This window comes from Botryllus schlosseri, chromosome 8 (assembly GCF_051294905.1).
Source record: "Botryllus schlosseri isolate E-star chromosome 8, Bs_hap1, whole genome shotgun sequence".
Lineage (NCBI taxonomy): Eukaryota > Metazoa > Chordata > Ascidiacea > Stolidobranchia > Styelidae > Botryllus > Botryllus schlosseri.
The window spans coordinates 7,263,645-7,277,656 of NC_137243.1; the positions used below are offsets into that span (position 1 = coordinate 7,263,645).

Sequence of the window (14,012 nt, forward strand, 5' to 3'; positions counted from 1 at the left end):
GACCGTAAAAATGCCATATTGAGTAGCTTTATTTCCAGAAATTGAAGGCATTACTACATTTGCTTTTATACTTCAACATGTCTGCTATCCAGACAAAAGAACTGATATTAATTATAACTCAAAGTATATGATACTGGGCATTGAAAGTGAAATAGAAATACTACTTCAAAAACCAGAATATGTATTTCATGTTTTTAGTCCAGAAAGTTTCAAAGGTGGTACGCTAAAACAGTTCTAAAACTATAAAAAAAAGTCAAAGTTCACTCTTCCAGATTAGGACACGCCATGGACATGCTAGATTATGACATGACAAGAAAATGCTAGATTGCGAAACATCAGTTTCAAACGTTATGATGAGCCATATATACTGTGATGAATTATTTCATATGGGCGAAGGGCGACAATGTGGTGTAAACAGAACCACGCCAACCCTCCACCTAAATTATATTCACCGATACTTTCGTGAAATCATACTGGTCACTCCGTATCCACTGCGCGCGAAGCGCGATGAAAATTCTGGGCTTTACTAGACTTTTTTGAAAATTAAATGTTAATACTCCGTGAAAACAGCTCCGAAATTCCTCAGGCTATCTTCCTGGTTGTAAGATTGAACTACTTCTACTTGACAAACTGAAAATAGCGAAAAGTAAGTAAGTAGATCACAAAATATCAAGAAGTAGAAGTAGAAGTAGCGAAAATCAGATCTACTTGAGTAAGTACCAGAAGTAGAAGAAAACTACTTGAGTACTTCGAAAAAGTAGAAGTACTTCGTTACTGACCACCTCTGATAACAACCATCGGGTACAGGCTCATACCATCTGGTCGATTAACATGAATTTATTCCTAAGTAGCAACCCATTCTATACAACGTTCATGTAAGGTTGTGGATCACAACACTAAACAATATCATCATTTATGATACGATGAAGAAATATTAATTTGTATATGAATTATAATAAAGCACTACATACACAAAACATGTTACATCGTCAGCATTTATTTCGCACATAGCGCAACAAAAAATTTCGAGATTTAACAGAGTCTGTCGAATTTTAATTGGCAACAAGAACTCGGGGATATATAGAACTGTTGTTCTACTATATAATTATATGTCCCTATTTCACGCTCTACTGCGACGGCATTATTCTTCAGCACCCCTCATTTCGCACCCGAGTGTTTCCGCCCCCTGGGGGGAATTGGCGACAAGGTTAAGGAACACTGCTTTAAACCCTTTCAGGCATTCTCTCGCACATTTAATGTTTATCGTAGTACAATATGCAAAATAAAATCATGAAATATATGTTCGAAAACAATATGCCAAGACGAATTGATATAGAATAAGTCATTTGTATACAACAAACGATATTTCGTTGCTAATGATTAACACAGCATCATATTCGCACCTCTCCCTTAAAATAAGGCGGGTCGAATAAAGGATGTTTTATCCTGGCAGGATTCCCAAGTCGCTTTCACTGCCGCCTGATATTGCTGGCCATGTGTGTCGCCAGCTACCTAATCGGATTAGCCTAACAAAATAATTGATGGCGATATCAGTGCAGATCATCCTTATTCTGTCATCTTTAATATGCTGGTAACAAGTTTCAGGTTTCCCCATTTCAAGGGGTGAGTATCACGAGATTCCTAGAGTAATCCCATGAATGAGTTTGTATTTCAAATCACTTTCCAGTGTTACTATTGATCAGCAAGATACAAAAAATGTGAGGAATGTAGCAAAGGAGGGCTTGGTTGACCGTTTTGCAGAGAAATTTGCTAATGTCATATATATCATTTTAAGCTAAGATGTAACTAGGCTACATATAAATTAAAACCGCCGAAGACAGCATAGAAGTACAAAGATCGAGCATAGCTAAGAGGAGAAAACATGAATTAAGAATGAATGAACTCGTAGGCCGTAAAATTTGACGGCTGTCATTCATTACAATGTGCTGAGCAATAATTCGTTCAACGAACAATCCATTCGAACAATACTGAACTTTGAAAATTTGATATGCCAGTTTTTACCAAAAGTTTTTTTTCATGTCCAAGATACACTCGATTTAATATAGAATTTCGGCAGTATTTCATCACATGAAATGATTAACGTTGAACACAAAGACTCCGTACTGGCTCAAGCAAACCTACAACATCTAATTGAAGCATTGTCAATTGAATAACTTATTGGGGTCTGGGGATATCATCACGGTGAGCTGAGTACCGATATCTATAAGCAAACTTCTCAACATTTAGATCATTGAAGATCACTATAAGCGGGTTTATCTGCATTGGTAGTGAGCGGTGCTCTCTCATTGTATTGCATATCTGGAGCGGGCGCTGGAAGAGGAATTGCAGACTCATTACCGGCGGACATTTGCGGGGCTCCTCCAGGCTGGGCGGTCACAGGAGAGTCTTCAGATTCTAAAAAATAAACGTCAGAATGTCAAAAATTAGGAAACGCATTTTTTGTTCAACTGATACTACAAGTTCATTCACTCAACACTACAAGTAAACTATGCTTGCACTAATTTAAAACTAGATTTAGTGCTAGAAACTCTTGAACCCCGGAATAATCCCATATAACGTGTGGTAACAATAGGCTTGACTAAATTATGCCACACAAAATAAAACTTCAATGCATAGCAGGGTCCAACTCACAACTGCTGAAGGACAATTTTCCAGGTTGGTATCTGGACATTTTCACATATTCTTCGACGGTTTTCCGTGAAATAGAGAAGTACATCAGAGCCAAACAATATTCGGCCATGAAAATCAATAGTCTTTATGGCCAAATAGTCTTACAAGATAATAACACAGTACGGAATAGAACCAAACAATTTGGTGGTCATCAATTCGAACACAGATGTAACTTAATGTAATGTGTATGCAGTATGCACCATGTTCATTCTGCTATTACCACTACCATTACTTCTAGAGATGCCTGGGGTTAGTTAAACTATAGAGAATTGTTAGTCATCTTCGTGGTTAAACAAGCAATGTCAACATAAAATTACAAGTTCCTCTATGATATCACTTACAAACTACAATTTGTCCTAATTCAAGTCTAGAAATTGTCCAGATTAGACGTGACGGTTCAGTGTGATCTGGCAATCATGCTTGGTAGACACAATAACGTTCCAACTTGTATACCAGCGTTATTTTGAACTGTCACGAATGCTGTATTTGGGGGAGGCAATAAATTTACAAAGGCAGCCGATACACGTTGTCAAACCATAATTTTGAGAAATATTCCGCCTTCAATTAATTGGATATAAATGTTGATGTTATTGCGGCAGAGTCAGCATGATAGTAACACTAAGGGGAAATAGGGACTTCAAAGGCTATCACCGCTTGAGAGTTTATGGAGCAGCTGCTACATATTCCTTTCTTTTTGCCGTGCCACGCAAGACACACATGCATTGGTCAACAATCAACATAGCTACATGTCATTTTACCACAGAAATTTACTTTTACCAATAACCGCAATTCACACGAAGACTTCGTATCGGTTACAATTGGAACAAACCTACACCATTTAATTGAAGCATTGTCAAACGAATAACTGATATTGGGGACACCATCATTGTGAGTTGCAGTACCGATGCTATATAAACAAACTTTTCAACATCTTGATCATTGAAGAGTCAGACACCGCACAACTGTAAAATATTTTACAATTCAATGCATGTTTGCATCTACCCAGAGTAAACATAGGGCAGTATCTCTCAAACAGGAAGATGAAACTTGTCCACCCAGGTGAAACAACTAATGGAAATGATTGTGGTCATGGCTACGGGCTTAGAAAAAATAATAATCATTGGCATCAAGCTTGATTCAACTCGAGGAAGACTGGATAGAAGATGAAAAAATCCTGTAATTATGTCACAGTAGTCACACCACATTTATTGGGGACTCCCAACAAAACTTTGTGTGACACATGTTTCAGACCTTGATGCACAAGAATTTTCGCATCTTTCGAATGACATCGTATTCTAGTATCACTTGACCAGATCATTATTTTTAAAGGTGAATCGACTCTTCAAGTCACTAAATACAAGTATCGGTTGAAGCCTACATACATTAAGCAGCATGTGCATCTTATTTTTAGTACGATACAAGTATGACCGATTCCTGCCACATCCAGGTTGTTTTTTCGCATTAGAAACGGCAATTCATTTGTGTCTCAGCGTAGTATCATTATGCATTTTGGAATTTAGGATTTAAAGCATCGTGAGGTCGACGGTCTTGTAACACTGACATCGAGCCATGACAGAAAATATTTACCATTTATAAATTAGTTTGTATTTGCCTAACAGGATAGTTTTCCCTGATTGACAAAGCAAATTGAAGGAGATGGATAGGTCTCAACAAGCGGCACAATCCTTAGCCCTAAATTCCCACAACATAATCATCGAACCCAAGTCTTAAAACCTTACTTAACGCACAAAACATCTATCTTCGAAGATTTCATCACAACGTAGCAAATTAATAAATATGAAAGCTTGGTGTCTTGTGGTATATCCTGGTAGATGAATTAGGCAATCCGTGTTAAGGATCATACATGCAAAATGTATCATTGGTGAATGGTGAACAACTTTCAGAGAGAAGTAAACATCGATATTTTGAACGCATCACACTTGCAGTGATAAGCTTTCAAGCAGTGTGACATACTTTATAATTTTAGTTTCAACTTCGCCAGAGCCATGCCTGGTTGCAGATGAAAGGGCCAACTACCAGTATTTGGTTCGAATGTGTTCAATGTAAACATAGCAAGGCACCAAAGATAATGAACACCCAGTTGGGCTACGGCAAGAAAACAGGAAGATACTCATTGATGACATTGTATGCGGGGATGTCTCATAGTGGAGATATTCAACCTTACACATCATGGTTCATTCTTTTTAAGCTAGGAACGTAATTGCAGAATAACAAGGAAAACTGGCTACCCTTTTTGAACAAGATCACTGCACAGCTTGTTGCTACCGATTCTATTTTCATATCCGCCTATATTGGCATTGGCCCCAGAAGTGTTAAAACCGTATGTAGCATTCATATTGTCACCATCATGATATATTGAAGCAGCATATAAATTTCACTCACAGGCAAAATCATTGATAACACCGGTCTACCAATTTCGAAAAACTTGTGCGCCGAAAATTTATAGGATTGATTTAGGCTAATTTAAGGTTGCTGAATTCGATTCTGTGCTAAGAATTTCTCCATCACGTCAGATTTTCTCCGAATGAATTTTTCTCATCCATGAATTAATCAAATTTCTGCTTTCGTTAGTGACATCACAGTAAGCATACAACAGCAACAGATCAAATATTGTTATTGAGATAATCTATAATGATGAAACCTGGGTTGTTGTAGAACAGAATAACTGAGTTTTCGGTGAACTAAAATCTAGTGTTTCTCCATCTTCTTTCAACCAGGACCCTTTTTACACCCTCAAATTTATCTGGATGCAACTATTTTTAGTCGGTGGCAGTTGTTATATTTATACACCATGATCATGATTAGTAGCTCCGTACCTAATTTCGTTCCACACGTTATCCATCTTTACACATCCGTCCTGCAGACTTAATCGGTCAATGCATTTAGTGACAGCACGCTGCTGTTTTGTAACACGTAAAACTTTGCAAACAATAAACATTGTATTGTTGGTATATTATGCAGAAGAGAATTGTTTCCTCTGGTACATGACCCGAATATGTGGCCCTTTAAGCTTGCTTTGAAACATTGAAAGGAACAGAGCAGGATGTCTGCTTTTCCATAAAAAAAGTGCTTATCATGATAACTTGAAAGAATTTATCATCATTAATCTCCACCTCTCTACTTATCATGCCAATTCTTCTCCAGTTTCCATATATTATCACATTTTATCGGAATCGAGGAAAGTTGTTTCCGAACCGTTTTTCTTTCGGTTTATTGCCGTGACATAAAGGGCTTCTTTTGCATTGTCTATTATAGACAACCAGATGAATGAAGACTTGATACTAACAGCTCAACACGAAACTGAAGTGTGTGTTAGCTCACAATAGAAATAAGAACAGAGCCAGAGATTGGCATTGGTTAATTTTGAGGCTTTTTGTCAGTGTTTTCCAGTTCTAAATACATAAAGCTTTACATTTTTGGTAGTTTCTGATTTGCCGTAATATTTTACTATGAACTAGAGTCGGTCGAAGTGATCAGCGTTGCTACTCAAGTAGCACAAGTAACGCCTTACATTTCTACTCAATTACGAGCAGAAGTAGTCATTTCTAAGACATGCCAAAAGTACTTCAAGTGGAAGACGAAATGAAAGGTCTGAGGATTACTAAAAGTCAGTAAATATCCAAGAATATTTGGTCGGGGGGACGGTGGTCGCATACTTTCAACAGTTAGTCGGAGGTGGCTACACATGAAATCACAAGATGTATCGCCGCATATAACGCAAAATGACTATGATGACACCATCCCATGGGAAGAATCTTCAAAAAAATATACTCAGTTACCGTGATTCAGAGGCTATTTTACGCGTTTTTTTATGACAATCTAACTAATGATAGTGGTGCAATAATTTCCCTGATCTACTTTCTACTTCACAAAAACCAAATTGCAAAAGTAATTAGTTCATCCAGAAAACTGTTCACGTAGATGTTGGAGTAGTTGTAAAACATCACCACTTTAGTAAGTACTGAAAGTAGCCAAAATCTACTCGAGTACCTTGAAAAAGTAGAAATATTCAACATATAGGCCTATAATATCTCAAAAAGGTGACGTGATGGAGCAAAAATAACTTCAAATTCGTATTCAGCACCCCCAAATTAGGTACAACTGACCCAAAGAAGTCCCGACGCAAAAATCGTGTAGACCAGGGGTGTCAAACTCAAATTGCGTCGCGGGCCGGATTCAAACCATCTGATCGCTCGCGGGCCGGACCATTCAAACGATTGAAATTCCATACCCTTATTTTTTTGCTTGAATACTCAATTATTAAGCCTACACAATAATATATTGCATTATAACGGGTCATAGAGTTCTACTTTAGCAAAACCTTTATAAGCGAACAATGGAATTAGCAAAATTGAGATTATGGCTGGTTATATACGGTGATGTAAACTGAGAAACGATTAGCTTTAGGGACGATATACCTCATGTGTAGTGTATGCGTTATGAGGAATACGAGAGATATATTGCAGCTGGTTCTTTACTATTATAACGCGATTCAGGTTTCTCCGTATGCAGAGGTTCTGTTAAGTCATAAGAGAAATTGGGAGTGCGAGTGCGACCACAGATATTTGAATTATATTTTTGTGTAACAATAATTTTTTCCATGTAACCTGCAAATACCGGTTTCTCACTATGGCGGTTTCACTTCTTTCACATGACGGCTTTTCCTTGCTGATGGTGACTAGAGTGAAACCACAAACCCACTGCCGGATGGTCATAATGTGACCTATGAACAATTGAACATATTCGACATTTGCCATCTTGATGGATCATTTAATTATAATATTTCATACAAAAAATCTCAACATTTGTAAGAAATGTGCTGGATAAAACAGCCATTTTTCAAAATAGCCGGATGTTTGACACCCCTTGTGTAGACCAATGTAATCACCTAGCATATCATTCATGATCTGTCCTGCCTTTATCTGTGTGGCATTGCAGAAATTCAACATCTTTGTTATTATATTGACTGTAGCATACAGACTGCGGTAAGCACTAGAGCAACTGAACCACGGCCGTCGGTCGACCATCATTTATTTACAACAGTTAAAGACTTTGTTCAGTATCACGATACAATTCTTTCATTGGATTGTGTAGGTATCCTACTTCAGAGTCGAAAATATATCCTTTTTACAAACTATTTAGGACCGACGACAAGTTGCTAGTTTGCTACACAGAAGAAATTCTCCCATGGAATTCATTACGTAGTGGCATTACATAGTTCGACACGTCGGTTCAAACTGATCCGAAATCCCCAATTAATAACAGTAAATTCTACGAAAGTTTATTCGAATGTAAACGACTTTATAACAGAATCATCAACATTAATCATTACCTGCCTGGACCTAGTTTTCGATTTTGTGACTCATCTAGGAAGCATGTATGTAATAAATTGCCAGCAGTCGGAGTTAAGCGATCACTGTAATCAAATAGCTAATGTCTACAAAACCACTATACAAACTAATTGAGACATCAAGTGTACTGATCAAACCTATATTGAGCCAACATCCTATCTTAACACATGACTTACTGTTACTCTGTTATCGAACTTAATTTTCCTGAAACACATGCTCATCATGTAACAAATGCCATAAGATGTCGTTATACACCAAGACAGTGTCCTAAATTTGTTTGAATTTATTTTGCTACGTTGGATATTTGCTTTAACTCTAATACTTAACAGTGGGGCAGGTAGTAGGCTATCATTAACACTGGAAAACCCTGCTTTAATGAGGGTACGTTTATCAATTGCTCATATTGGTTGAAAATGTGGAACGTGATGTGGAGAAGGTATGGAATAATGAAGGTATCTTCGAACGATTCTTGCATTCCTCAAACCACTTTCGTGCCGAAGCAAGACAGGAACTAGACATCTTTGGAAGTTAATGTTTGACAGGTGACATAATATCAAACTGTGATGATAGGCGTTGGCTGTTGTGGATGAAGATTAACATTCGAAGTCGAATTATGGACAGATCTGCTAAAACAGATTCAAGACGGCACAGTATGTGTGAGAATCACAAGCAGAGTGCAGAATCATGCAACATGCAAAAAATTAACCCACAAAGATCAGTTATTTGCCGCAACCGCCATCGCAATTTTTCTCGAGAATTAGCTTGGCTGAATTATCGACGCATGATGGCTACCATGGAAACATGCTCAAACCTTACATAAAATGGTGGATCTTTGGGAAACATTAGGTTTGGTTTTAATTGGTATATCCGAGAGGTATTGGTTGATTTGAAATAGGTTGACTATCTCCCGCGTCCATAGCATAGTCATATGTTGATTGTTCAGCGACGGGAATATATGCAGTTTCCGAATTGTCTCCAACATTACGCCGGCCTGTACAATGGAACAATGCCAATACACATGCATTCTACATACATGCCACAAAGACAATCGAATAAACTTGTCCACGCTGTACTGTTTCATGATACCATCATACTCGTGACGATGAGAAACACGTCAAGTCACAGCAACTAAGAATTGAATCCAAAATGACTATTTCAGTGAACTAAGGAAAACGGCACCTATGATACTGATTTACTCACAGTGATGCATATTGAAATGATTGTCAATTCATTTTGTGAGAATCAGAAACTCAAAAATGGAATATGATTCTTGTGCTTGGAGTTTGCTTTACTGTCTTTTGTAATTTTAGCCTTTAATTGGAAGTTGTTCAAATCGAGTCAATCTTTACACAGTGGCAGATAATAGTCAATGTTCTGCATCAATGCGAAACGGATTGTAATTTGCAAGCGTGAAAATGACTGCCCAATTTTAGGGCCATAAGGTAAGAGAAACTGAAAGGGATTTGGACACATATATGTTGAAGAATTCTTGGAAAAAATGAAGCAGTGTGGATGAACGCACATTCTTTACTGTGAACTGCCGGGTAAGATACTATCACCAATTACCAGTAGCATATTAGAAGCACAGTGATCGACACCTCCAATCAAGTGATCGGTTTGCATTTTGCAGTAATTCAGAGCATGTGAATCTGTCAACAGCAGGGAAAAGGTAACATTACGACACCCTATATTTTGAAGAAAACCCATACCAAAAGGACGCGCGATGTACTTAACAACAACTCGTCAGCAATGAATAGACTTCGTAAGGTTAACTCAACACAGACTTAGCAAGTCAAATCAAAGTGCAAATCCATTTCCTGACAAGCGGATCACACTCATATCGCGCTTTCAACTCTAAGCGGTGTATGCTCAATGCTCAGGTTTGACGCTTTTCATAATCCCTAGCTAGAAAATTGCTTTCTAAGCTGGAAAAGGCTCCAGTTTCTACCGAAAATTTGGATATTCGTGACGGTTCTCATACCATTTTAGAAGACAAAAGCCCTAAATCATCTTCAATAAAATAAATAGAGATTTCCCATAACAATTCAGAATTGGTCATTTTGAAATTGGCTATTCAATGTTACTCAAGCATTGACAGGCATGGTCTTCCCATAAGATCACAATCATATTTTTCAAAACTTTATAATCAATTGATTCAATCTTATATCCTAAGCGAGAAGAATTGCCCGTGTCAAGTCCCAGCATGAAATCCTAAATTAAATGTACCATTTCTATCATCAAAAATAGCATGCAGCCATGCATATCTTGAGAAGCGCGATCATGAAGACTATCGGAGTGCGTTTCCAGTTAATTTCATACATACAGCACAGATAGATATGATAAGCCTACACAAGCAACTGCATCCGCCCAAGAGATACAGCAGAATATAATATATCATATTGTCGAGAGCAGAGAATGTTTATACGGGCATGAAAACTGAAATCTTGAACAAGCCAAGGCATTTTGACAAGAAGATAGAAACAGATATCTAATCATCTTGACTTTTGCTACTCGTCAATTGACAGAAAGGTTTATACGCAAGCAATCATACATATCAGCAAAGCTTGCTACCTATATCTCATCTAGTCGCGCCTCTGTAAAATTTGCACAGCAATTAATGCCATTACACAGTAACAGATAAAACCAACTAGATTCAACTAAAACCTCACCATAGCATCGTGTGATTCAAGCAATTATAAAGAAGAATAACAAACGCAAGATAATATGGTTCACCTTCATCTTCCAGATCTTCAGGAGGGATGAATTCATCGTCTTCATCGATGTCCGGTTTACACTTCCCGCAGCAGCAGTTACAGCAAAGGCAACAGCAGCAGCAGAAGCAACAGCCGGTTATCAAACAACAAAACAATGCTAAACCCTGGAAAAATTTGACATTTGAGAACGGAGTGTAAGGCAAAATCGAAATATTGTAAGACAGACGACCATCCGGTGGATTTTGAAAAGTAGGCCTACTCAAGCAGTTTTGAAAATAATCACAGAAGGATGTGAATTTTTTTTGTCAGACGATCAATTCAGAATCTTAAAAGACAAGTGCGATAGAAACACTTACTACTGCATCTTTTAAGCCGAAACTAGCATTCTAGTGTAAACCCTAATCAAGATATGGCAAAATTAGCTACTTTTGGCTCGTCTGGTTCAATATTTTTTTCATTTTTCACTCCACCACAATCTATAGGGTAACCATTTTCATACCATTACCACCCTATTCCATGTTTCAGTGGACATTACATCAAGATAACCGAATAAACTTGAATTCGCTAATCTTTTAAATTAATAATCATTGGCACCAAGCCGACCATAAAAATCAATTGCGATTGATTTTCAATACTCAAGCATTGACAGGTACAGTAGATACTCCACAGTCCACATATCGGTCTGTCTTAGAGTTTTCCAATATCGAATTTCCAAAGTATGATATTGATTTTTTCCATTTTCGCAAGCCTCTTTCCACACCGACGGTACCAAATATATCAATTACCTTTGCCAATGGTGACTGAAGTCTGAAATACATTTTGACGTTGTCTTCCCCGATTTGTTCTGCGATATACAATCCAAGCGATCCGTATTCGTCATAAATCTCTCGTTTCTTTTCATCCTGATTATTACAATTTTGACTTTTAGATTAAAAAATGAGCTAAAAAATCTTTCATTAGATTAGGTCGTCCATCATGTAGGCTATCCTATATCGATCAAATCAAGGAATAAATTGACTTAACTTAAAAACTTCTATCAGTGGAGAAATATAAATGAATACGAGTCACTCTACCATCCCTCCAAAATTATTCTTCACAAAGCCTATCCTCCTTAATCAATTGATAAGATATTGCGTATATGCAGTAAAATCCGCTCAATTCGTACATCGGATAACAGATTTGTTCGGCCAAAATGCTCGGTAACGAAACAAAAGTAGAAATTACATGCGTTGATTTGGACAATTCTCCACTAAATTTAGACGCGGGTTCGCAATTCTTATCGTTAGTTTTTTGACACAAACAGTGCTTCATTTTTTTCAACACAAAATAAGAGATCATGGTGAAACAATGACGGTCCATATAGTACCAATCAACAATGAACTAATATAAGGTCGCTCCAGCTTCATAGTAGCTTTTACTTCAGTACAATCGTGTCTATCTTGTAGAACATAATGCCACAAATAAGTTTAGCAGCAAAATTGAAATTACCCCACCAAAGTAAACAAGAGCTTCTTGGAGGTACAGAACTTCCATATACAATTGAATAGTATATTCATATTGAAATGAACCCAAATACGGGAGATTTTGAAATTTCATGCTGGAGACATCATATTTAATGATACGATTGTTAATATACAATGTTCTTTGTAATTCTCTACTAGTTGCTGACGATTACCCTGACGAGTGTCAGCCGAAAATATTCGGGTTCATTGCAATATGAATATACTATTCAATATAACAACCAAAAAAAGAGAATGGCAGACAAGTGTATTACCTATTTGTACTATTTCAACCCTGTATGCATGTGTTACACCAGAGGTCTCAACTCAAATGTGCTTGCGGGCCAATTTCCTACTTTTTGATGGCGCAGCGGGCCGCAGCACCAATAATAGGGGAATTCAATGTATTTCCTAGTAGGCCTTATTTCACGGGACCTTGCAGACTGACATTGTACACGAATCTTGAAAGTGTGATTTATGATTGTGAATTCACGCCTGGCACAAAAAAAATCACATTTTGAAATATTCGAATAAAATTGTTGCTACGCTTGGAATAGTTGCTGTATATTTAGTTGTAGACACCATACGAGAGTACAAATGCATTAATGCACCAGGACATCGTAAAAGCTGCCGCGTTATAATTTTGCAGCTAGCGGACATTTGACGTGTCACAATTATAGGTGGAAGATTTTATAATTTTACAAAGATCGTTCTGAAATCAGAGCATTGGAGCAGTACGGTCTAATCCGGGTTTCGGGCATACTCCTGATAACAAGGCTATTGATCATGTCATTACCTAAGTCAAATTAAAGCAGCGTTTGATTTACCTTCGAATATTGGAACACCGGATCCATAACAACTAGAATATAATGATTGCTGTGCCATCACAATAGTATTGTCCAATCGCCGAAGTATTCATTGATCTTCCACTGCGTGGTAAATTTTGAAAGTGATGCAATAGGGAAGTTTGATGAGTTGTATCAGGCTTCTGAAGTAGTTTTGGGGCAAATTTCCAGTTTTCAAATCAAAAAAGATATTTGGCAGTTAAATATTGTCGAATACTTCGAAATCCGAAATACCGTCACGGGCCGCACAAAATGGTCTCGCGGGCTGCATGCGGCCCGCATGTTTGAGACCTCTGTGTTACACAGTTATACACTATTAGTTGATTAGTATAGTATTGTAATATTGCACTATGCAACTAACCTGAAGGTACAGCTTTTGTTCATTTATGTGAGCAGAGATAATCACTGCAGTATAGTGCAGCTTCAATTCATTTATTATGCAACAGTATAGTAATTCTATTGTGTCATCTGCCTTTACGCAAGAGAAACCAACAATTGATTTTATGCTTACTTCGGACAAAGCTGTTTCTCCACTTAATTTGGCTAAAAGTGAGAAGAACCAAAGTATCCGAGTTGAGCAGAGTCGAGTATACATATATATATATATAGAATTTCAAAATCGATAGGTGCAATAAACACTTACTTGGAGTATTTTATGAGCATTATTTATTTCCTTGAACATCTCAGTCGCTGCAGGATTTCCTGGATTTTTATCGGGGTGATATTTAAGCGCGAGTTTACGATAGGCCTTTTTGATGTCGGTTTCCTTCGCGTCTTTTTTATTCAGGCCGAGAACCTGATACAGTGACTCTCCCTTTCTTGACATCTTTCTCTGAAGTTGCCCTTCCCCCATATTGGACGGCCCTTTAGGCTGCGGGGTTGCCATTGCAC

The 14,012-nt window shown here is 37.6% G+C and overlaps 2 protein-coding genes across 3 annotated transcripts in view; both read right to left on the minus strand.

Annotated features, from left to right (window-relative positions):
* The window catches only part of LOC145444097 (sodium/potassium-transporting ATPase subunit beta-1-interacting protein 3-like), a 372,797-nt gene that overhangs the window by 20,981 nt on the left and 337,804 nt on the right, over positions 1-14,012 (minus strand). The gene's annotated exons all lie outside the window — the stretch shown is intronic.
* Positions 982-14,007, minus strand: LOC145444095 (dnaJ homolog subfamily C member 5-like). Of its 2 annotated transcripts, XM_080322021.1 has the most exons (5): positions 13,765-14,007; positions 11,563-11,679; positions 10,797-10,941; positions 8,880-9,054; positions 2,274-2,415 (listed from the first exon to the last, which is right to left on the minus strand). In XM_080322021.1, the coding sequence occupies exons 1-4, from the start codon at positions 14,005-14,007 to the stop codon at positions 8,918-8,920; spliced, it is 642 nt and encodes a 213-aa protein (XP_080178147.1). In that variant the 3' UTR covers positions 2,274-2,415; positions 8,880-8,917. The 2 variants fall into 2 exon arrangements, with proteins under 2 accessions (XP_080178146.1, XP_080178147.1); XM_080322020.1 differs by lacking the exon at positions 8,880-9,054 and having other exon boundaries at positions 982-2,415.